This window comes from Geotrypetes seraphini, chromosome 8 (genome assembly GCF_902459505.1).
Source record: "Geotrypetes seraphini chromosome 8, aGeoSer1.1, whole genome shotgun sequence".
NCBI lineage: Eukaryota > Metazoa > Chordata > Amphibia > Gymnophiona > Dermophiidae > Geotrypetes > Geotrypetes seraphini.
Window position 1 is genome coordinate 116,289,019 of NC_047091.1, and position 26,086 is coordinate 116,315,104.

Sequence of the window (26,086 nt, forward strand, 5' to 3'; positions counted from 1 at the left end):
TCCTTTTACCTCCCCTGTGTCCTCCCCCACCCCATCACTGCTCACCTTATCCAACAGCAGCCCTTCTCCCTTTATTTTACCTCCCCCCTCTTCCATCAGCACCTCTTCCTGCTCCCCCTATCCAGCAGTAGGCCTTCCTTCATTCCCCCCCTGTCCATCAGCACCTCTTCCTGCTCCCCCTGTCCAACAATATGCAGTTCAACACCAGAGAAAGAGAAAAAAAAACTATACACTTTGGAATATAAAAAGAAAGCAGTCTACTTTTATTGTCTGGCCATTTTATTCATGTTTATCCCAGTTTCTGCTCTCTTCTCTCAATTTTCTTACCAGGGTTTGCAGTCTATCTGGCTCTTCTCTCATTCCTGTCTTCACTTCCTCTCCTACACCCATCTCTGACTTTAACCTTATCTTTCAGTTTTCCTCCATTTTTTTTTTTTTGCTAACTCCTCCCTTCCAGCATCTTCTCTTTCTCTCTCTTCCCCCTTTATTTTCAGTCTTCTAACCAGTATCTGTCTTGCTCCCTCCATCCAGCATATTCTCTCCCCTCTTTCCTCCAACACCTCATCTCTCTCTCCACCCATCACCTTTTACTCCTTGCTTCTTCCAATGGAGTCGCAAGTCAGGCCTGACATATAAGGCTGGAAGCCGTCCTCCATGTTGTTTGCCGGCCACTGGAAGAAGGGGGGAGTGATGAGCCAGCGGTACATCTGGATTGTGAGCAGCCCTGCCTTCGGTCCTGTCTCGGTCCCACTAAACCGGCTGGCGATAACAAAGCCAGACATCAAGGGGGCTTTCCCTCTTGCTAAATCGCTATAGGCTTTGCCGGTCTCGATCCTGCCCCTCAAAATCAGGAAGTAACTTCAGAGATGGGCAGGATCGAGACCAGCAGAGCCTTTAGCAATTTGGCAAAAGGGAAGAACCCATGGCATCTGGCTTTGTTATTGGCAGCCAGTTTAACAGGGACAGGACCGAAGGCAGAACTGGTGAGGAGCCTCTGCCCGGAGTCGGGCAAAGGAGGAGACTTACGTTTGAGGGACGGCAGGACTCCGCGTTCACTCCCTCTGTGACGGTTCGTCTTCTGCCAGTGACCTAGTAAGCGCGCATGGGCACTCGTGCGGCCACATCCCGACAGAAAAGGGATCAGGGAACACGCGTCGCGAGTGCGCATGCGCGGACTAGCATTTTATTATTTAAGATGAAAAAATGAGAGCTGATCAGTTAGGGAACTTAAAAACTTTAATCTAATATGGGGTCCTTTGACATCTTTTGTAGATTTAATATAATTATACATTCTTGTTGTTAGAAGAATTGCACATCCAGGGAGGGAGGATGGAAGGAATATAAAGGTTATAATCAATTATTAATATGGATGGGGAAAGGGTGGTTATATAAAGTTTAAAATATGTCTAAGTGGGTAAATGTGTAATTTTGTTTAAAATAAGTAGTGAATTACAGAATTAGGTTAAATTTATATATACATGAATGATAAAGAATAATTTGAATGGGGGTTATTGATCTATAAGAATCTTGTAATATTTTAAGTGATGTCTATAGTGTAAATGTTTTATCTACTGTTCTTCACTTATTGAAATTAATTTAAAATGAATAAAGATTATTTAAAAAAAAAAAAAAAAAAAAGAGGGACCCTAGAGGAAGACACGGTTGTCAAAACATGGACCGTGTTGGGTCCATAGTCCCCATTATTTGGGTCCTAGACATTTTATCATGTGGATTAAACAATTATATCTTCAATAAATCCTGCATCTTGGACATCTTCTCCACAGTGTTTTTTGAGAGCTGATACCACAACAATCACTTTGGTAGAACCGTAAGGAATTGTCGCCGTCCCAAACACTTCCTGTAGTCTGGTAAAATAGGAATATGCAAGTAAGTCTCTGATAGATCCAAAGAGGCTAGGAATTCTCCCAGGGTCACCGCTGCTATGACAGATCAAACCGTCTCCATATGAAAACACAGAATCTCAAGTGCTGAATTGACGTATTTAAGGTCCATAATGGGTCTGTAATCGTTTTGAGCCTTTCTTTGACATAATACAGTATATGGAGGATCTGCCTGAGCCCAAAAGTTCAGGCAGCATCAGCTCTACAACTGAATATCGAGCCACCTCATAGCGACTTGAACTTTTTCTGCCCTTTCCAAGCAGGAGAGGCCACAAACCAATCAATTAGAAGCCAGGCAAACTCTAGCTTGTAGCTGGATCGAATGATGTCCATAACTCAGCGGTCAGACAAAATCTGGACCCAGACCTACAGAAACGCTGAGAGCCTGCTCCTGATACGCAGAGAAGCCTCCCTCAATCTGGCGTCACTGCGACTTCTTGGTAGATGGAGCAGCTTGGGAAGTGAAGGTCTGGTTACGCTTAGATCCGGAGAACCTCTGCCTGTAGACCTGGAATAATAAGTGCAAAATGGAACTGGAATAATGGCAAGATTGCCTGGAGCCAGAAAAAATTAGAGTACCCTGAACCTCTAGAGGTTATGGGTCTACTACCAGGCAGGGATTTGGGGTGACAGTCCACCACACAATTCATGAGATCATCAAGGCTATTACCAAATAATAGTTGCCCCTTAAAATGGAGTCTGGCAAGAGTAGCTTTAGAGGTGGAATCACCGGTCCATTGTCTAATCCAGAGCATTCTGGAGCAGAAATCAAATAAGCTGATGCTTTACCCAGGACATGAATAAAGTTGTACAGTGTGTCAGACACATCAGATAAAAAAGTTGAGGCGGAAGCTCATCACCTCCACTCTCCAAAGTGTGCAGTCTGGACCAGGGCTGAGTCGGAGTCGGAGGAAATTTCGGGTACCTGGAGTCGGAGTCAGAAGTACAAAAAACTGAGGAGTCAGAGTCGGAACATTTATCTACCGACTCCATTTTTGAACTTGGCATACCAATCACGAGCGATTCTTTCAGCTATAGCACCCACTATATACACAGCACAAATATTGCGAGCAGCTTCTGCGGCCTTAGAACCTTGATTAAAAGCAAAAAGAAGGTGGTGTCGAAAATGCTCATTTCTCTCAACTTGACATTCCATTTTAACGATCTGAAAATTAACCAGTGCTGTGGAGTCGAGGAATCGGAGTCGGAGTCAATTTCGTGAACCTGGAGTCGGAGTCTGAAGTACAAAAAACTGAGAAGTCGGAGTCTGAGTCGGAACATTTATCTACTGATGCCACAGCCCTGGTCTGGACAGACGAGCACATGTGATAAAGAATGTCGCTGAGGCAGCTTTGACACACAAAGCCACTACCTCAAAAAGTCTCCTGAGAACTACATCTACTCAGCGGTCTGGCATGTCCTTAAGCACCATATCACCTTTGCTTGGAAAGGAGGTGTGCATAGTGACCTTGGCAACCAAGGAATCCACATTAGGCTGACTAAAAAGATAATGACACTCCTGTGTCATAGGATACAGGCGGGACATGGCTCTCGCTATTTTGAGAGACCCCTCTGGAGAATCCCACTTCTCCGAAATCCAGAAGTTAATATCAGGATGCCGAGGAAACGCAGAGGACTGGGCTCTCACTCCACACATAAGGAAGGAGGAAGTTGAAGAAGCCTGTGAGGGACTAAATCCAACTCCAGCAGAGACTCTGAAATAAGATCCAGCAAAGCAGAAAACTCAACCACAGAAATGTGGGGACATCTCCTGGTTCTAAAGCCAAAGCATGATCTACAGAGTTGACATATGTTCCCAGGTCCCCTGCCATGGGAGAAGCATTAACCAAAATTAAGGAATCAGCATATTGAGCATCATCATCCTGAAGAAATGTCTTCCAGTCCTGAGCAGCGGCAGACTGTGAAGAAGTGCCTCGTGAGGCTATGCTGTGAGGAGACAAGTCCGAGGCACAGCGGGACTGCGCAGGAGAAGTACGATTCTCATGCAAGGCTTTCCACAAAAATATCAAAAGTTGGCATCCAGAGAGAAAGATGAAAGAGGACATTCTCTTTCTGAGAGAAGAGTAGAAGACATATCTTTGGGTAAGTATACATTATTTTGCTCTGAGCTTTGATAAGTTTGGAGAGAAAATCTCAATTATAGGTTCCCTTCTATAGACAGTTTATATCTTAAAAGAATAAACTTTACTTAGCTAGTCTCCATAGGATAATAGCTTTTAATAGTTCTACAGTTTTGTAAGCTTGAACCTGCTGCTAGAGATAATTTCTGGCAGGCAGAGCAGGGTCTGGCTTAGTCTCCAGTCTCTCCTGCCCTCCCTTCTCCTCCACCCCCCCCCCCAGCTCATTTCTATACTTATAGTCTTACTTTATTGTCAATTATTCTAATTAGGACAACAGGAAAACTCTTTATATTTCATTACCTGTAAAGAATCAAACAGTAGCATACTAAGACTTTTTAAGAAACAAACACTAAATAAAGCATATAATAAAATCCTAAGGCTCTCTATACTAAGTGTCTAATATATTCCTAGTAGCTTAATAAGGTTAATTAATTAATCAGCTCAATAACAAGATGCAGACAGTAGTCCAGCAACAAGAGGGTTGCTATCCATTCTTTTGGATTGAGTGTCACATGTATGATTTTCTCCTGGTTGGCGTGAAGTTATATGTGTGTGCTCGCTGCAAAGAGCTCCTATCTCTCAGAGAACAAGTACGTTCCCTTGAGGCTAGAGTAGCAGACTTGGAGGAGCTGAGGGAGACAGAGAAGTACATACAGAAGACCTACAGGGATGTTGTAGAGAAGTCCCACCTAAAGTCTGGTAGCTCCTTTGCTGTCTTGGAGGAGAGTGGTCTCCAAGAAGGAGAGCATCAGCCTGGTGAAGTAGAAAATAATCCTGTACCTAGAACCTACCTACCAGGTGATGCAATATCCTCTCTCACCGAGGATGTCTCTCCAGGAGCTTCTGCCCAGGAGGGAATGTTTAGGACAGCTGTTGTAGTTGGTGATTTGATCATTAGGCATGTAGATAGCTGGGTAGCTAGTAGGCATAAGGATCGCCTGGTCACTATAGGATTTTAGATAGTGGTGGGGAGGAGTCAGCTGTTTTGGTACACGTATGAACCAATGACATAGGAAAATGCGGGAAGGAGGTTTTGGAAGCCAAATTTAGGCTCTTTAAGTAGAAAACTGAAATCCAAATCCTCCAGGGTAGCATTTTCAGAAATGCTCCCAGTTCCACATGCAGGACCCAAGAGGCAGGTAGAGCTCCGAAGTCTCAATGCATAGTTGAGACAATAGTGCAGGGATGAGGGATTTAGATTTGTTAGGAAATGGGCAACCTTCTGGGAAAGGGGGAGCTTGTTCCGAAAGAATGGGCACCACCTTAACCGGGATGGAACCAGGCTGCTGGCGCCAATATCTAAAAAGGAGATAGAGCAGCTTTTAAACTGAGATGTGGGGGAAAGCCGACAGTCGCCCAGGAGCAGATGATTTGGTTTGAGGTATCCTTGGAGGATACAACTGAAACAGGATATTTCGGAAGTCCCAGTAGAGAGGTTCCAATAATGGTGACAGGATTTAAGAGGAAAGCAGAATAAGAGATTCAAATTTTCCCTGTCTTCTCAGTAGCCTGTAGTTGCAGAGAAAAAACACAATTTGAAGTGTCTGTATAGAAATGCTAGAAGCCTGAAAAATAAAATAGGAGAGTTAGAGTATAAAGCAATGAATTATGAGGTAGATATAATAGGCATCTCAGAGACATGGTGGAAGGAGGACAATCAATGGGACACTGTTATCTAGGTACAAATTATATTGCAAGGATAGAGTAGATCAAATTGGAGAGGTGGGGGTTGCGCTATATGTTAAAGAGGGAATCAAATCAAATAAACATTTTGCATGACATAGATAGTGTGGAATCCTTATGGATAGAAATTCCATATATGAAGGAATATAAAAGTAGGGTTATACTACCATCCCCCGTGACAAAATGAGCAGACAGATGAAGAAATTAGGAAGAAATTGTTTTCAGAGATTGGGAAAGCTGGAGAATTGGGCAACAGTATAATAATGGGTGATTTCAATTATTCCAAAATGAGAAGCATACTGTATATACCGTGTTCTCCAAAAATAAGACAGTGTCATATTCATTTGGAGCCCAAAAAAGGCACTAGGTCTTATTTTCGGGGTATGCACATGATCATGTCTCCCTCCCTCTCCTTCACATCAATTCTTCCTCTTTCCTTTCTCTCCCCCCACATGTGCAGCATCTTAACTTCCAATCGCCCTGTGCAGCAGAAGTTTGCCCAGCTTCTATCCTTCCCTCCCTCCCGTCCCTTATGCAGCAGAACCCTTGCCCAGCTTCTATCCATCCTTCTCTCCCTCCCATCCCTTGTGCAGAACCCTTGAGCACCCCTCCCCCCGCATCCGAACCCCTCCTAACCCTCCAACCTTCCCTCCCCACCGACCCTGAGAGAGCTCTACCTTGCTGCTTTGGTTGAAGGTAAGGCATGCTCATGGTCAGCAGGGAGGGAAGGATGGAGGGTCAGCAGGGGTTCGGCTGTGCGGTGGGGAGAGGGCCGGGTTGAAGAGTTGCTGGCAAATCCCAGGACTAGGGCTTATTTTTGGGGTAGGGATTATATTAAGATCTACCTCGAAAATGATGCTAGGGCTTATTTTTGGGGAAACATGGTATCATATGTGAAAAAAACATATGCTAGACATATTCTAGTCAAACTGGTTGCTAAAAACCCAAAAAATGTAGAATCAAAAGAAGGGAGCACATATACTGAAATATCCAAGGAGCACCCAAAAAAACAAAACTTTGGGGAACTCAAGAACTCAGTTAAGGGGCTTCATGAGTCTTTTAAAAAAAACAAAACCCTCCAAACAAGGTGCTACAACTCAGCAAAAAAAACAAAACAGACAGTAACTACAGCTGCACCCAGTTCACAATTGCTACATCCATAGAGTCATGTAACAGAAGACAGTTGTCCTAAGCAAGTACCTTTCATAACTTGGTGGATATTGGCAGAAAATGTAGGCATACATCTAAGGCGGCCTCAGTGGGCCCAGCATATTGGGAATAACAACCCAAATCACAGTTACCAGAAGCTAGGATCCATCTTGGAGGTCAGCGCCCAAAAAAGGCATCTGGATGTCACTGTAGATAATATAATGAAACTTTGTGCCCCTATGTGCAGCAGTGGCCAAAAAAGCAAACAAGATGCTAGGAATTATTTAAAAAAGGGATGGTTATCAAGACTAAAGATATTATAATGCCACTGTATTGCTCCATGGTGTGACCTCACCTGGAGTATTGCGTTCCATTCTGGCCTCCATATCTCAAGAAAGCTATAGCAGCACTAGAGAAAATTCAAAGAAGAGCGACCAAGATGATAAAGGGGATGGAACACCTCTCATATGAGGAAAGACTAAAAAGGTTAGGGCTCTTCAGCTTGAAAAAGAGATAGCTGAGGGGAGAAATGATTGAAGTGTACAAAATCCTGAGTGGAGTAGAATGGGTACAAGTGAATCGATTTTTCATAACGTCAAAAATTACGATGACGACATCTCAATCCCAAAGTACTTTAAAATATTTGACACTATGATTGCTCTGGCTATCCATCATATTGCCTGCAATTGGAAAGATAATTTCAGTCTCAATTTTTACAAATGGTGGAATCACTTGTGTATGATTAGAAAATATGAAGAAATGATAGCTTTCAAATTTAACATTGTTAATTTCAATCTAAAATGGGACCCGCTAGATGATTTTTCTAGAAACTTATTATAGTCAAATGAGACTCCTTTATTTCTGATTAAAGATTCTGCAGCTCTTATGTATTTTTTGTTTTATTTTATGTTTAATTTAGTTTGTAAGTATATGTTTAAATTTATATTAGGTTATTCAATTTCCTTTGTTTTTGATTGCTACTGTGTTTCCCCAAAAATAAGACACTGTCTTATATTAATTTTGGGCCCAAAATAGGTCTTATTTTTTTTCCATGTACAATAGAAACATAGAAATAGACGGCAGATAAGGGCTACGGCCCACCAAGTCTGCCCACCCCAATAACCCTCCCCTACCTTTCTCTGTGAAGAGATCCCACGTGGCGATCCCATTTTGACTTAAAATCAGGCACGCTCCTGGCCTCGACCACCTGCAGTGGAAGATTATTCCAGTGATCAACCACCCTCTCGGTGAAGAAGTATTTCCTGGTGTCACCGTGTAGTTTCCCGCCCCTGATTTTCCACGGATGCCCTCTTGTTGCCATGGGGCCTTTGAAAAAGAAGATATCCTCCTCCACCTCTATACGGCCTGTGAGATATTTGAACATCTCGATCATGTCCCCCCTCTCTCTGCATTCCTCGAGTGAGTATAGCTGCAATTTTTTCAGCCTTTCCTCATACGGGAGAGCCTTGAGCCCCGAGACCATCCGGGTGGCCATACGCTGGACCTACTCAAGTCTCAGCACATCTTTGCGGTAATGCGGCCTCCAAAATTGTACACAGTACTCCAGATGGGGGTCTCACCGTGGATCTGTACAATGGCATGACTTCGGGCTTCCGGCTGACGAAACCCCTACGTATACAACCTATGATTTGTCTAGCCTTAGATGAAGCTTTCTCCACTTGCTTGGCAGTCTTCATGTCCTCACTGATGATCACCCCTAAGTCACGTTCTGCTACAGTCCTTTGTAGGATTTTACCATCAAAGATTACCATTACCATTAAAGTCTTGCATGGATTTTGGCTGCCCAGGTGCATGACTTTACATTTTTCGGTATTGAAACTGAGTTGCCAGGTCCTGGACCAGTGCTCCAGTAGGTCGTGCACCATACTGTCAGGCAATGAGTTTCCGTCTGGCCCTGTGCTTTGGTCTGACGTGTTCCTGCCTACTACATTGCATAGTTTGGCGTCATCGGCGAATAGTGCTATTTTACCTTGAAGTCCCTCAGCCAAGTCCCTTATGAAGATGTTGAATAGGATCGGGCCCAAGACCGAGCCCTGCGGCACTCCACTGATCACCTCCGTCTTTTCGGAGGGGGTGCCGTTCACCATCACCCTCTGAAGCCTACCTCCAAGCCAGTCCCTAACCCATGCTGTCAATGTGTCTCCTAATCCTATAGAGCTCATCTTGTTCAACAACCTGCGGTGTGGCACGCTATCGAATGCTTTGCTGAAATCCAAGTATACGATGTCTAGGGACTCCCCAACATCCAGCTTCCCTGTCACCCAGTCAAAGAAGCTGATTAGGTTAGATTGGCAGGACCTCCCCTTAGTAAATCCATGTTGACGCGTATCTCGTAGATTCTCCTCGTCTAAGATCGTATCCAATTGATCATCTTTCCCTTCCTCTCCTCCAACCCAATTCTTCATATTTCCTTTCTCTCCCCCACATGTGCAGCATCTTTCATCCCTCCCTCCCATCCCCCTGTGCAGCAGAACCCTTGAAGCTTCTATCCCTCCCATAATCCTGTGCAGCATCTTTCTATCTGTCCCATCTCCCCCCCCCCGCCACTGCGCACCCTGCTGAAACTTTCATCTCTCCCTCCCATCTGAATCCTGATCGCGAGCCGAAATACCTAGAAATAGCAGCGTTGGCAGCATCGCGGCCTGTCCTTCTCATGTCTGGGCGTTCTTCTGCTGCATCACTGATGATGTCATCAGCAACGCGGCATGCCAGGCGTGAGAAGGGCAGGCCGCGATGTAGCCTGTGCTGCCATTTGTTACCAAATCATTAAATCATCTAAGGTGAAACTGTTAGTTCACCCTTTCAACCTTGTATCCAAAGGAAAGTGTAACGTTTGTTTTCAAACCCTCAGAGACGCCACCAGAGGATCATATCATCATATCCTCTGGCTTTACGCACCTAATCTTCATCGGGTCCATATAGTATGTGTGCTTCTCTAATTTTTATCTATTTCATCTATTTTTGACTTTTTTAAATTTAATTTTAGTTAATTCTAAAACAATAAATAGTTTTAAAGAGTATTATGTACTTAGCTTCACTGGTGGTTGTTGGTTAGCAAGGGATTAAAGAGCCAACATGTTTCACCCGTAGAGGTGATGTAAGGGATCGGGCGATTAGCCCCTCCCCTTTATATCTCACTTCCGGGTTTAGGGTGATATAAGGGAGATTTGTACCACGCCGCGGCCATGTTAAAAGATTTAAATAGGGTGGTCATATCGTGGAAAAAGAATTTGGTACTAAAAAGGTAGGCATGTATGGCTATTTATTATAGTGTGCATGATGTTGATGTATATTACTTGGCGTTTCTCTGATTAAAGTGAGGATTTCTTATTGCAGGGATGTTAGCCCTGAAGAAACCCCCTCTACGAGTGAAACATGTTGGCTCTTTAATCCCTTGCTAACCAACAACCACCAGTGAAGCTAAGTACATAATACTCTTTAAAACTATTTATTGTTTTAGAATTAACTAAAATTAAATTTAAAAAAGTCAAAAATAGATGAAATAGATAAAAATTAGAGAAGCACACATACTATATGGACCCGATGAAGATTAGGTGCGTAAAGCCAGAGGATATGATGATATGATCCTCTGGTGGCGTCTCTGAGGGTTTGAAAACAAACGTTACACTTTCCTTTGGATACAAGGTTGAAAGGGTGAACTAACAGTTTCACCTTAGATGATTTAGTGATTTTGCCTTGTAATAATAACAAATTTATACACTAGCCAGATATATCAATTGCCATTTGTTACCAGGCATTTTGGTCTCATGGTCTGGGTTTTGCTTGAGAGGGAGAGATGGAAGGGTCAGTGGGGGGCGCGGGGGAAGCGCTGCTGCCGGAGGCTAGGGCTTATATTAAGACCTACCCCGAAAATCATGCTAGGGCTTATTTTCAAGGTAGGTCTTATTTTCAGGGAAACACGGTATGTGTAATTTATGTATAAGATGTACTATTTGAAAAAGTTAATATATATTTGAGAAACTAAAAAAAATTACAATGACTAAGAGACACTAGAGGTTACAGGGAAATACTTTTAAAACCAACAGGAGGAAATTTTTTTTCACTCAGAGAATGGTTAAGCTCTGGAATGCATTGCCAGAGGTTGTGGTAAGAGCAGATAACACAGCTGGTTTTAAGAAAGGTTTGGACAATTTCCTGGAGGAAAAGTCCATAGTCTTTTATTGAAAAAGACATGGGGGAAGCCACTGCTTGTCCTGGTCAGTAGCATGGAATATTGCTTCTCCTTGGGTTTTAGCCAGGTACTAGTGACCTGGATTGGCCACCGTGAGAACGGGCTACTGGTCTTGATGTACCATTGGTCTGACCCAGTAAGACTATTCTTATGTTCTTATGAGTCATCCTGTGATGACTCTACTTGGTGTTTTCTTGGGCTACAAGGTGTCCTCGTCCTTACGTGCGGTAACGGTTACTATTTTCAGGCCCCCCAAAACAAAGATGGCCACCCCAATGGGATGGCTGTCCTTTTTGGTACCTTAGTGCACAGAGAAAGGTTAAGCTGGCCGCTCCAGCCTCTCTGGTCCACATGGCGCAAGAACGCTCCTGAAGCGCAAATTGTGCGCAATCTTGGCATGAATTTGGGGTAGAAGAGCTCAAGGACTCCATCCCAACAAGCTTTGAGGCAAAAACTGCTAATTAAACTAACTTCCTGAAGTTAAAAATCAGCAATTTTGGGATTTTTGAAGAGGGAGTTTCAAGTTTATTAGGATTTTATATACTGCCTATCAAGGTTATCTAAGCGGTTTTTACAATCAGGGGCACATGAAGGGACCCTCAAAAACCTGAATTTCAGACACCCCTGGATTCATCTCAGAGGCTGTAAGCTGCAATATGCTATAGCCTGCCTCAGCTTTCTTAAAGTAGCTGGAATGGAGAAGAATCACTGACTCATGCTGGAGATGCCTCTTCCACGATGATCTTTGGGCTGCCAGTCAGACACGGCATCTGACCAATCTCCCACCCCTGCAGAAGGATGCACTACCAGAAAGGGGGGGGGGAATGCAGTCAGCACCACTGTGAGACACTGCTAAGCCTCCTACAGATGCCTGATAGCCTGCACTCAAACCCCTGCAAAGCAGTAGGTGAAGAAAGTAAGCAGGGATGGCTCCAAGCTCCAAAAACACCAAAGCAGGTTGGCTAGCAGGTACCACCAGAGATGAACCTGTCAGCTGCAACCCGCAGTCTGCTTCTTCTCTATGCAAGGCAGAGCTGTACCAAGGATGAAAGCTCCAAGCACAGAAGATACCAAAAATATCAAAAAGCACAGAATAAGATAAGAAAAGGGGAGGGCTGAACTAAAATACTCCTTCCAGCTTGCATGCAGAAGGGAAAAGCTATAGGTGGCAATAGAGCTCCAAGTTTTAAAAAGGACACAGAAAAAATCTGAAGTTCTTTCTTCTGCATATGGCTCATGGCAATGGGGAGATAACCTGTTTGCACTGGAATTATTGTCTTAGCCTTCTAATTTGTTCAAGGGCCTCTTATGTTACTATATATAAATAAATCAGAGATCAGGCCAGGGGTGGGTGGGAGGAAATTAAAGTCTAAACTGTGCCTATGCCTATTAGCTATGTTTTAAACTGATACTACAGCAATTTTAAAATAGCCCCTTGAAATGCCAACCTATTTACAGTAAGCCACTTCCTATGCTAAAAAGCTATCCCTAAAACTCCCTTACTAAGTGAGCAAAGTACTTAGTCCCTGAGCTTATTTATTTAGCTTTAGGATTCCCTTTTCCCAAGTTTGTAAAAAATTTCCCAGCAAAATCTTACCAGTGAAGATCTCTCTCTCTGAAAGTCCTCTCATAGCACCTCTTCTTGAAGCTAGTGGAGTTTAAGGAACAATGGCGTAATGTGGTCATATTTCTTTGCATTGAAAAAGAATCTGGCAGCTGTATTTTACAAAAGCTGAATATGCCTAATTTGGTATTGAGGAAGCCCAGCAAAAATGACATTACAATCATCCAGTCTTTAAAGAATCAGAGCAATAAGGGAGGGTAATATGTTGAATTCGAACAAGTAATGGACAGTAAGCAAGCATCTAGGACATAAAAACCTTTCTGCACCAAGGATGTAATTTGATCTTTAAATGTCAACTGTGAATCAAAAATGATTCCAAGGTATTTCACAGATGGTAAAGGATCGATTGAGAACTCCTACAGATAAACCAGGGATGTTGGAGGGGACAAGAAACTAGAAAACCAGACAACAGTAATTATTGAGATATTGAGAATAAGTTTGTGGGCAGTTAGCTAATGTATTACTGTAGTGTAAACAATGTTGAAGTGGCTGCAGATCAATGAAATGGGGTATACATTTATTTTATTTTTTTTACCTTGTTTATATACTGCCTATCAATGGAGGCTGTCTCGGCAGTTTACATTCAGGTACTCAAGCATTTTCCCTATCTGTCCGTGCAGGCTCACAATCTAACGTTCCTGGGGCAATGGAGGATTAAGTGACTTGCCCATGGTCACAAGGAGCAGAATAAAATGTCATCAGCATAAAGATAAGAGCTAATGCCACACTGCTGAATTTCCACAGCCAAGGGACAAAGAAAGGTAGCCTGCTCAAAGTGGCCTTGAAGTCGAATTTCCCACCCACTAACTACCAGAGCATTTTGCGGGTGGAGACTGAGTATGCAGAAATCTATATGCTCATGACTCTAAAAATGTCATAGATCATCTGCCACATAATCCACCCTGGTAATTAATATTTGGAGGTAATCATCATCATCATCAGATGAAGGAATCTGGTATGGTAGGCATGTGCAACATAGGAAGCCGCTGCTGTCATCTTCAGACACAAAGCCAAGGCCTCAAACTGCCTTTTTGAGTATTAAATCCATCCTGTGATTCTGCACTTCCTTTAAGATCATGCCTCCTTCACAAGGAAGCAACAAGTCTACCTGGTAGTGTCTGACAAAGGGATGCAAGGAAGACCAAACCGCAGCCGTACAAATGTCCACTGGAGGCACTAGCGAAGATAGCCCAAGAAGCTAACTGACCCCTAGTGAAATGAGCCTTGACAAATTCTGGAAAAGGCTTCTTCTTCAGAAGATAAGCGGAAGCAATAGTCTCCTTGATCCAGTGCGCAATAGTAGCCTTAGAAGCGCCATCCCCCTGACAAGGATCCGCGAGAAGGCCAAAGAGATGATCTAATTTCCAGATCTCCTGGGTTCTCCGCACATAAGAGCAAAGAACCCGACCGACATCTAACTTGTACAACTGCGTTTCTGTTCAGAAGATCCCTCCCGACTACTCAACACTGGGAGGACCACTGCCTGATTGACATGAAAAGGAGAAACTACCTTAGGCAGAAAGGAAGGAACAGGCCTCAAGACAACATGCTCCCTAGAAAACTCCAAGAAGGGAGCCCTACAAGAGAAAGCCTGCAGCTCAGAAACACATCTAGCAGAAGAAGACCACTTTAAGAGTAAGGTCCTTCAAAGAGCAATCACCCAATGGTTCAAAAGGAGGGCGCACTAGCACTGAAAGAACCAGATTCAGATCCCAAGATGGAACAGAGTGTCGTACGGGAGGCTTGAGCAATTTGGCCGCCCGCAAGAAGCGAATCACATCAGGAATGGCAGTCAAACACTGACCTTTCAACAACCCATGAAAGACTGACAAGGCTGCAAGCTGAACCTGGAAAGACCAAGACAGTCCCTTATCCAGGCCATCCTGCAAGAACTCTAAGATGTTAGGCAGGGAAGCACGACAAGAGACCACTCCTCATGCAGCACACCACTCCACATTTACTATATATTACTTAACTATTTAAACATCTCTATCATTATCTCCCCTCTCCCTCCAAAGTATACAGATTGAGATCTTTAAGTCTGTCCCCATACTCCTTATCACAACGACCACACATCATTTTAGTACCCTTCCTCTGGACCGACTCCATCCTTTTTATATCTTTTTGAAGGTGCTGCCTCCAGAACTGTACACAGTATTCTAAATGAGGTCTCACCAGTCTTATACAGAGGCATCAATACCTCCTTTTTCCTACTGGCCATACCTCTCCCTATGCAACCTAGCATCCTTCTAACTTTCTCCATCACCTTTTCAACCTTAAGATCATCACATACAATCACGCCCAAGTCCCGCTCTTCCGTCGTGCACATAAGTACTTCACCCCTAAACTATACCAATCCCTTGGGTTTTTACAGCCCAAATGCATGACCCTGCATTTCTTAGCATTAAATTTTAGCTGCCAAATTTCAGACCATTCTTCAAGCTTCGCCAGATCTTTCTTCATGTTATTCACACCATCCAACATATCTACTCTATTGCAGATCATCCACAAAGAGGCAAATCTTGCCCGACAACCCTTCAACAATATTGTTTATAAAAATGTTAAAAAGAACAGGCCCAAGAGAACCTTGAAGCACACCACTGGTAACATCCCTTTCCTCAGAGCGATCTCCATTGATCACTACCCTCTGTCGCCTTCCACTCAAACAGTTCCCGACCCAGTCCGTCACTTTGGGACCCATCCAAGGGCACTCAGTTTATTTATTAGATGTCTGTGTGGAACACTGTCAAAGGCTTTGCTAAAATCTAAATACACCACATCTAACGCACATCCTCTATCTAATTCTCTGGTCACCCAGTAAAAGAAATTGATCAGATTTGTCTGACAAGGCCTCTAGTCTGACAAAACCTACCTCTAGTGAATCCATGTTGCCTCCAAGTTCTGTAATCCACAGGTTTTCATAAAGGTTACCCTGCTAGTTACAGATTGAATCCAGAGTTTGTGTCTTCTCACAATCAGAGCTGTCCCAGGAGAACTGGGAACCTCTGCAGCACTGAAAGCATAACAATCTGGTTAAAATATCCGAAAATAATAAAAATGATCTCAAAGCAGATCAGAAAATCACCTTCCATCTTGCATGTAGAAGGAATAACTGAGGAGCAGCTGGAATGCAGCCAGAGCAGGAGGTAGAATCAAAGAAAATTTAACTCCTATACAAACTCGTGGGTGGGGATATATAACCAACCCACTTGTCAAAATTTGTGTACCCTTTTGCACCAGAACACCCTCCTTAAGTCAACTGTGGTGAATACTAAAGAAAAAGCATCCTTGAAAACTGTGAAACTATCAACCAAAATGATCCTAATCATCATATTTGGCACAGTTGAGAAATTTTATCTGAGGATGGTGATGTAAGGGAAGGGCAAAGAGGGACATGAAGGACCTTTAGTCCATCAGTGTCATCTTGTTCTCTTAGGCTTCTAGCTCAGTTAGAACAAACCTTAATTGGGCTATGGTGCTATGATAATTTTCTCTCATTTTATACTCTCCCACCAGGCTCAGCTACTGTAACACCCTTTAAAGCCTGCCAAATCTGCACCCTAAGTCCAACCAGTAAGTATCAGTGCTGTGAAATGTCAGACACTCCCACCTAGGAGAGATTCTGAATGCTAACTCCACAGAATCCCAAACCAGCTGAGGGGTAGGATAGCAGCAGCTAGACCTGAGAACTGAAACCAGGTGCTGTGAATGACAAAGCTGAATCAAGCTCAGACAGGGATGGGCAACCTGTAGCCCACAGGCTGAATGTGGCCCTTGAGATCATAGGAAATATATACATTAAACATCACTAACTGGCGTTTTTGAATACTGAATTTCGCAAATATTTTCAGAACATCTGCTCTAGTAATTTATTTCCATCATTTTTAGTTACATTTTTAATTATTTATCACAGGTGGTTATGAAGCATTGTGTATTTCTAGTGGGTAGTTCAGCCCCCTGTGTATAAAATGCTGACTTCCTCCTGGGCTTGGACACAAGCAAACAACAGGACTAAAGCAATTTTTTGATTAGAAGTAATATTATAACTGCAGCTATGGTGTTCATCAGTACAGGCACCAAAGTAACACCTGGCAATATACAAATGAGTCGGAGAAAACAACAACAAAAAAAGAACACAGTAAACTCATAAGCATTTATGCTCCTGAGGAACAATAAGAGAAGGGTTAGCCTTATAGAAAGAAGGTGCTATTACATACACTTTCACTGGATCTTTAATTCCTGCCCCTGAGGAGCCAAGACCTTGTCCTTCCTTCCAGCCCATCTTCCTGAGCATCTGAAATCCCACATTCTGGTCTGTCAGCTTTTTATTAACAAATTCTAAATCCTTTGGTTTCTGTAAGGAGGTGGAATATGAAAATAACACAGTTGCAACATTAGTCAGAATCACCTGATTTCAGTGAAATCCATATATCCGAATATAAACAGAGGTATCCTTTCTTCCCTCCAAAAAGGGGGGGAAAAAAGGTTGATTTGAATATAAACAAAGGTTACAAATTTGGGTTATCATGGTGAGTCAATCTATAAAACTGCTCAGCTTCCTCTCCCCCACCCCCCATCAGCTATCTCATAAGTCACTAAACAAAGCACAGTTATTTTCCATAACAAGTGTTATCCAGGGACAGCAGGCAGATATTCTCAAATGTCGGTGTTGTCATCCACAGAGCCCCAGTACAGATAGTTGTAAAGTGTACTGCTACTTTAAGCTTTTAGCAAAGCTACAAGACTGCCCTCACCGTGCATGTGCGAGTGCCTTCCTGCCCGACACTAGCTCGCAAGGTCGTCAGTTCTATGCCCAAGTGAAGAAGCCAGCTAGGGGAGGTGGGCGGGTTGTGCGAATATCCTCCTGATGTCCCTTTATAACACCTGTTATGGTAAATAACTGTGCTTTATCCTTAGACAAGCAGGCAGCATAGTCTCATATGTGGGACTCCATAGCTTTAGTAAAGGGATGGAAGGAGAGCTGGCCTCTAAGGAAACAAACGATTGTTGCCTAGCAAGAAAATCAGGTAAACTGTCTGAAACGAGTAGGCGGAAGCAAGGGAAGGAAATAAATGTAGACTAAGCAGAATAACCCAATCCTCAAGAGGAGAATAAAGACAATAAAGTAAAGGAGGTTGTAAATAATAGATGTCATAGCAGCAGGGGAATCCACTCAGAGATGAGGAAGATGCCAGAAAGATTCAAAAAGAATAGAATAAATGGGTACTGGCAAAAGTACATATATGGACAACCAGACCAAAAAGAAAGCACTGTTACTTACCGTAACAGGTGTTATCCAGGGACAGCAGGCAGATATTCTTAACTGATGGGTGACGGCACCAACGGAGCCCCGGTACGGACAATTTTAGAGTGATTGCACTCTAAGAACTTAGAAAGTTCCAGCAGGCTGCACCGCACATGCGCGAGTGCCTTCCCGCCCGAAGGAGGCACGCGGTGCCCAGTTAAGATAAGCCAGCTAAGAAGCCAACCCGGGGAGGTGGGTGGGACGTAAGAATATCTGCCTGCTGTCCCTGGATAACACCTGTTACGGTAAGTAACTGTGCTTTATCCCAGGACAAGCAGGCAGCATATTCTTAACTGATGGGTGACCTCCAAGCTAACAAAAAGAAGGATGGAGGGAAGGTTGGCCATTAGGAAAATAAATTTTGTAAAACAGATTGGCCGAAGTGTCCATCCCGTCTGGAGAATGCATCCAGACAATAATGAGATGTGAAAGTATGAACTGAGGACCAAGTAGCAGCCTTGCAGATTTCCTCAATAGGAGTTGATCTGAGGAAAGCTACAGACGCTGCCATAGCTCTAACCTTATGGGCCGTGACAGAACCTTCCAGTGTCAGTCCAGTCTGAGCATAACAGAACGAGATGCAAGCAGCAAGCCAATTGGATAATGAACGTTTAGAAACAGGATGTCCCAACTTATTTGGATCAAAGGATAGGAAAAGTTGATGAGACGATCTGTGAGGCTTAGTGCGCTCTTAATAATAAGCCAAAGCATGCTTACAGTCCAAAGTATGCAAAGCCTTTTCTCCAGGATGAGAATGAGGTTTCGGGAAGAATACAGGCAGGACAATAGACTGGTTAAGATGAAAGACAGATACAACTTTAGGAAGGAACTTTGGATGTGTACGTAGAACCACCTTGTCATGGTGAAAGACTGTGAAAGGTGAATCGGCAACTATGCATGTAACTCACTGACCCTCCTGGCAGAGGTGAGAGCAATAAGGAAGACCACTTTCCAAGTGAGAAATTTGAAATGAGCTGTGGCCAATGGTTCAAAAGGAGGCTTCATTAAGGTGGAAAGAACCACATTAAGATCCCAGACAACAGAAGGGGGCTTGAGAGGTGGTTTCACATTGAAAAGGCCCCGCATGAATCTGGAAACTAAAGGATGAGCAGTAAGAGGTTTTCCGTGAACTGGCTCATGAAAAGCAGTAATGGCACTGAGGTGGACTCTGATAGAAGTAGATTTGAGACCAGAGTTAGATAACGAAAGGAGATAATCCAACACGAGTTCTACTGCTAGCGAAGTTGGATCATGATGATGCAGAAGGCACCAGGAAGAAAACTGAGTCCACTTCTGGTGATAGCATTGAAGAGTGGCCGGCTTCCTGGAAGCATCAAGAATAGAACGGACAGGCTGAGAAAGAAGTGAATGAGCCGAGGTCAGCCCGAGAGATACCAAGCTGTCAGGTGCAGAGATGGTAGGTTGGGATGTAGAAGGGACTGCTGATGCTGAGTAAGCAGAGAAGGAAACAGTGAAAGAAGTATGGGTTCCCTGGAACTGAGTTAAGTAGAAGGGAGAACCAATGTTGCCTGGGCCACCGTGGAGCGATAAGAATCATGGTGGCGTGTTCCCTCTTGAGCTTGAACAAGGTCCTCAACATGAGAGGCAGAGGAGGAAATGCATAAAGGAATAGATTGGTCCAATCCAGGAGAAACGCATCTGCTGCCAGACGGAGAGAAGAGTAGAGTCTGGAGCAAAATTGGGGCAGTTGATGATTGTGAGGAGCTGCAAATAGGTCCACCTGAGGAGTGCCCCATTGATCGAAAATGGATTGGAGGGTCAGGGGATCGAGAGTCCATTCGTGTGGTTGGAGAATTCGGCTGAGATTGTCTGCCAAGGAATTCTGCTCTCCCTGAATGTAGACTGCTTTCAGGAATAAACGACGAGCTGTCGCCCAAAACCAAATCTTCTGGGCCTCCTGACACAACAGGCGAGAGCCTGTCCCACGTTATTTGTTGATGTAGTACATTGCAACTTGATTGTCTGTGCAAAGTAATAGAACTTGAGGAAAGAGGAGATGCTGGAAAGCCTTGAAGGCATAAAACATTGCTCGGAGTTCCAGGAAATTGATGTGATGTTTCTTTTCCTGGGCAGTCCAAAGACCCTGAGTTTGGAATTCGTTCAAGTGAGCTCCCCAAGCATAGGGGGACGCGTCTGTGGTGATGACTAGATGATGAGGAGGCAGATGGAACAGAAGGTCCCTGGATAGATTGCAAGATTTCAACCACCATTGCAGAGATTGTCGAAGAGACGATGTCACAGATGTGTGATGCGAACAAGGATCCATCGCCTGGGACCACTGGGTAGCTAGGATCCATTGAGGAGTGAGCAGGTGAAGACGTGCGAAGGGGGTGACATGAACTGTCGAGGCCATGTGACCCAAGAGTATCATCATTTGTTTTGCAGAGATGGACAGCTGTAAAAGCACCTGCTGACAAAGATGAAGAAGGGTCTGAAGGCGATTGGGTGGAAGAAACGCCCTCATGAGAACAGTGTCCAAGATCGCTCCGATGAACTGAAGCCGCTGAGTGGAGATGAGATGCGACTTGGGCAGATTGATCTCGAAACCCAGAAGTTGGAGAAAAAGGATGGTCTGGTTGGTGGCTTGAAGGACTTCCCGAGATGAAGGAGCCTTGATCAACCAGTCGTCCAGGTAAGGGAAGACTTGAAGATGGTGAGAGCTTAGGAAAGCGGCCACCACAATGAGACACTTTGTGAAAACCCTTGGAGAGGAGGCTAGACCGAAGGGTAACACTTTGTACTGGTAATGAAAGCGATTGATCATGAAGCGGAGATACTGTCTGGAAGCCAGATTGACTGGGATGTGAGTGTAGGCCTCTTTGAGATCGAGGGAGCATAGCCAGTTGCCCTGAGTGAGAAGAGGATAAAGTGTGGCCAGAGAAAGCATTTTGAACTTTTCCTTGACCAAGCATTTGTTGAGATCTCGGAGATCTAGTATGGGTCTGAGGTCCCCTGTTTTTTGGGAACCAGAAAGTAGCGGGAGTAGAATCCCTGCCCCTTCTGATTTAGAGGAACTTCCTCTATGGCATTCAGAAGAAGAAGGGATTGGACCTTCTGAAGGAGGAGGGAGGACTGAGATGTGTTCAAAGCAGACTCTTTTGGAGGACTTTGGGAGGGAAGAGTCTGAAAATTGAGAGAATAGCCGTGGCGAATGATGTTTAGAACCCACTGGTCTGAAGTGATGATCTCCCAACGGCTGATGAAAAGGGAAAGACGTCCTCCTATGGGTTGAGACAGAAGGGAAGATGATGGAAGACTGGCTAGGCCCTGGAGAATGGAGTCAAAAGGGTTGAGTTGACTTCGGTTGCACAGCAGGTTTTACTTGCTGCTGCTGCAGAGCACGAGGTTGTTGGCGTTGCTGCTGACGTGGACGCCTAGGCTGCTGAGGAGCAGATGGTAAGGGTCTAGCAGAGTATCGGCGCTGATAAGAAGATTGTGGGCGAAAGGGTCGCGCAGGTGGAAGCTTCTTCTTGCTCTTGAGAAGAGTGTCCCAGCGAGTCTCATGGGCCGACAATTTCTGTGTGGTAGAATCGAGAGATTCACCAAATAACTCATCTCCAAGGCAAAGAGCATTGGCAAGGCGATCCTGGTGGTTGATGTCAAGCTCCGAAACCCTAAGCCAAGCGAGACGGCGCATAGCCACAGCCATCGCAGTAGCCCTCGAGGTGTGTTCAAAGGTATCGTAAATTGAACGTACCATAAATTTCCAAAGCTGCAATAGGCTGGAAGTGCAGTGGTGGAAAGAAGGTAGTTTCCGGTCAGGCAAGTACTTCTTAAAGGAAGCCATTTGTTGAATAAGGTGTTTCAAATAGAAGGAAAAATGAAATGCATAATTGCCTGAGCGGTTGGCAAGCATAGCATTTTGGTACAAACGCTTGCCAAACTTGTCCATGGCCTTCCCCTCTCTGCCAGGAGGGACAGAAGCATAGACACTAGTGCCCGCAGATTTTTTAAGGGTGGACTCAACCAACAAAGATTCATGTGGTAATTGTGGTTTATCAAAACCTGGAATGGGAATCACCTTGTATAAGGTATCCAACTTGCGAGGAGCACCCGGGATTGTTAAGGGTGTCTCTAGATTTTTATAAAAAGTCTCCCTCAAAATGTCATGAAGGGGCAATTTAAGGAATTCCTTTGGAGGCTGATCAAAGTCCAAAGCTTCAAGAAATGCCTTAGATTTCTTGGATTCAGCCTCCAAAGAAATTGAAAGAGACTCGCACATCTCCTTTAGAAAAGATGTAAAGGAGGAATGGTCCGGCTTAGAGGAAGGGTCCTGTAGAGAGGGGTCCTCCTCACCCGAAGAACCCTCATCCCAGCAAGGGCTCCTCAGAGTCATCCCAGAGATCAGGATCTCTTATCTGGGAACCCCGACCTCGGGAGTCCGGTGTCGAAGGCTCAGTGTGTCAAGTCTTATGTGCCGACTTCCCGAACCGTAAGGAGGCGGCACTGGGAGAAGTTAAAGGTTGCCGATGCCGGGACTGATCAGACATAGGCAATGACTCAGATGTTTGAACAGCCCGATGAAGACCTCTCGGTTCCGCGGTAAGTACCGGCATGGAAGCCGAAGAGGCAGAATGTACCGGTACCGACAGAGTGGAAGCCGACAATAGGGGCTGCTCCACGTTCGGTACCGGTGGCTCAGACCGGACCGGGTCAGGAAGGTTCGGAGCCAACAGAGCAGGAAGGATTTGCTGCAACTGCTCTTTAAGTTGGACTTGAAGGACAGCCGCAATACGGTCATCCAAGGAAGGCACCGGTATTGCTTTCTTTTTCTGTGGTACCTATGGTGCCACTCGACGCCCAGAGGATGAGGAGGCCGAGGAGGATGCACTCACCTCTATAGGGGCTGAGCGTTTACGGGGGCGCCTCGAGGTTGGCAGGACTGGACTCTCTGCCACAGCGACCAGAGGACGCTCCAAGGAGGAAGGCTTCTTAGCCGGCTTACCTGTCGGGTGCGACGCCGGTGCGGTGTCACGTGGCGTCGATGAAGTGGGCGCCGGCTGAGAAGCAGTCGACGCTGTGTCAATGCCGAGGGATCAGCCATCGCGGTACCGAAAAGGAGTTCTTGTTGAATTTGCCTGTTTTTTAAAGTGCGCTTCTTCAAAGTAGAACAACGGGTGCAGGTGGAAGCCCTGTGAAGACACCAATTGTGCGGGTCGGTCAACGAGATGGGCCTAGCACACCGTTGGCACTTTTTGAATCCAGGCTGAGGGGGCATGAAGATGAACACGGCCTCTGCTAAATCAAAAGCGGAGGACTCGATAATGACACCAGGCCCTGCCGGGGCGAACCCGAGAAAAAGAAAAGAAACGAAAAGTTTTCTTTTTTTTTTTTTAAAAAAAGAAACAAATTAGAAGAAAAAAAACAAAAGTTTTCAGAAGAAAAAATATGCGAGCAAGTGAAAGAATTTCAACGGCCGTTGAAAAACACGCGTCTTCTTAGCTCCGCGGAAACTAAGAAACTGGGGCCGCGCGCCTCCGTCGGGTGGGAAGGCACTCGCGCATGCGCGGTGCGGCCTGCTGGAACTTTCTAAGTTCTTAGAGTGCAATCACTCTAAAATTGTCCGTACCGGGGCTCCATCGGTGCCATCACCCATCAGTTAAGAATATGCTGCCTGCTTGTCCTAGGATAACAGGTAAACCCAGGTGTGGCTAAGGAAGAGAAAGATGGGAGTGAAAGGGAATTTTGTCACGCAAAATTAAAGCATGATTACCAGTAGTTAGAATAGTTTCCAGGAAACTAGGAAAAATACAGTAGTAAGAGAGAAAAACATTACTGTGGACCATAGAAAGAAATAGTGGCAGACTGGGAGCAAAGATACTTATAAAAAATACTCCCCTTGAGGGCTGTGAGAGAGCTCGAGTGCAAGGAGGTCAAGAAGTAGTATTTCTGAAGAAAAAAATGCTGGAAAAAAGGGAAACCAGCAAAGAAGTGAACCATAGTGAACAGGGAATGGAAATGTGGAATATCCCTATATGGAAGGAAAACAAGAAAAGGATATGTGAAGTTATTGCAGATACCAGTTTCATCTACTATTGAAAGAAGAGGAGAGTAGTGAGCTTAGGACCTTGAGAATCAAGAGATATATGACCTGGTCCCCATGAAAGGAAAAAATAGGTAAAAAAAAAGAAGCTACCATAATCTGGCTGTGAATAGAGGAGAAATACAGCACAAAAAAAAATACATGTACTAATGGAAGAAAACTGCTTTACAGGTTGTTATGAAGAAGCAAGGGAGGTAGGTCGGTCTACAAAAAGAAGGTGGCCAAAAAGCAATAGAGAGACAGAGTAACCGTGCAAACAGAAGGGAAGTATTGTTGCACAGATAATATGATAGTCAGAGGAATTCTGCAAGAAACAAATAAAAAGGCTGACGATAGAACAGAAAGTTCAGGAGCCCATCCGAAAAGAATCGTAGAGTTAGTACGAAGCATTAATTTTGCACTGTAGCAATATAAGCAATGAAAGCACATACTGGTAAAACGCAGGGCATGATTACCGGCATGTCGGGGCCAGTGGCTCACAAGCGCGCTGCTGCGTGGGCGAGCGCCACTTCTGAATGGCTGCCTCAGTTCTCAGAAGTGGCACTTGCCCACTCAGCAGTGCGCTTTTGCGCTGCTGGCCCCGACGTGCCGGTAATCAGCAGGCAGCCGCCCTGCGAAGCATCAACGACCGTCACAATTAGGAAGTGTCGCAGGCCCAGGCATTAGTGCGCTGCAGGCCCCGACAAGCAGCAGGCAGCCGTCCACCAACCTCCAAAATTTAAAGATACCACTGGGGGGAGGGGGGGGGGTGTTGGTATATTCGCTTCATAAGACACACTCTTATTTCCACCCACTTTTTTAGGGGAAAAAGTGCATCTTATGGAGCAAAAAATACGGTAAGTAGAAAAAAAAGGAGAAATTAGGTTCTTACCTGCTAATTTACTTTATTTTAGCTTCACCAGACCAGTAGAGGTTAATCTTTACAAATGGATATATATCCAATCATGACCAGCAGGTGGAGACTGAAAACAAAACTTTGGGACAGTATATACTATCCTCCCTTCTCTATTTCCCTCAGTCTGCCGAATAGCCAAGCAGAACCAAGAACTGGAAAACAGAAAGAAAACAATACTCCGAACAGGAGTAACAAATAACATACCCAAATGCTGTTGGAAAATGCAGAGGAGAAATACCCGAAGGAAAATGTCCCCACAGCTCGCCAGCTAAGCCAGCCGAACCACAGCCGCTGTTCTTTAATTCTCCCCGGCCCTAGAAAAATACTAGAACCCGCAGCAAAAAACAAAAACTGCCCGCGAAACAGCCCCAACAACAACAACAACAGACAGGGTGGGGACCTCTACTGGTCTGGAGAAGCTAAAAGAAAGTAAATTAGCAGGTAAGAACCTAATTTCTCCTTCTTTAGCACTCTCCAGACCAGTAGAGGTTAATCTTTACAAATGGGACGTACCAAAGCAGTCCCTCTCACGGGCGGGACCCCCGAAGGGCCGATACCAGAACACGCTCACCGAACACCGCGTCCCGACGCGCCTGAACATCTACCCGATAATGTCTAACAAATGAATGCAAGGAGGACCAAATCGCAGCCTTACAAATATCCACCGGAGGCACGAGCGACGACTCAGCCCAAGAAGCCGCCTGACCCCGAGTGGAATGAGCCTTGAGAAACTCCGGAACCGGTTTCTGACTCAGAAGATAAGCGGAAGCAATCGTCTCCTTGATCCAGCGCACAATAGTGGCCTTAGAAGCGCCAGCCCCCCGACGAGGACCCGCCAGAAGAACAAAGAGATGATCGGAGCTCCGAAATTCCCGGGTCCGCTGCACATAAGCGCGGAGGACCCGACCGACATCCAACTTGCGCAGCTGCCGTTGCTCAGAAGAGCCCTCCCGACTACCCAAGACCGGGAGGACCACCGATTGATTGACATGAAAAGGAGAAACTACTTTCGGCAGAAAAGAAGGAACAGGCCGCAAAACAACCCGCTCCCTCGAAAATTCCAAGAAGGGAGCCCTACAAGAGAAAGCCTGTAGCTCAGAAACCCGCCTAG

General features: G+C 44.8%; 1 protein-coding gene across 2 annotated transcripts in view; it reads right to left on the minus strand.

The window, feature by feature from the left end:
* Positions 1-26,086, minus strand: part of LOC117364740 (SURP and G-patch domain-containing protein 2-like) — a 140,755-nt gene that overhangs the window by 63,380 nt on the left and 51,289 nt on the right. For both annotated transcript variants that reach the window (XM_033954289.1, XM_033954290.1), the window contains one exon: positions 16,929-17,065. In XM_033954289.1, the coding sequence (XP_033810180.1) occupies positions 16,929-17,065 (137 nt within the window). The remainder of the gene's footprint in view (positions 1-16,928; positions 17,066-26,086) is intronic.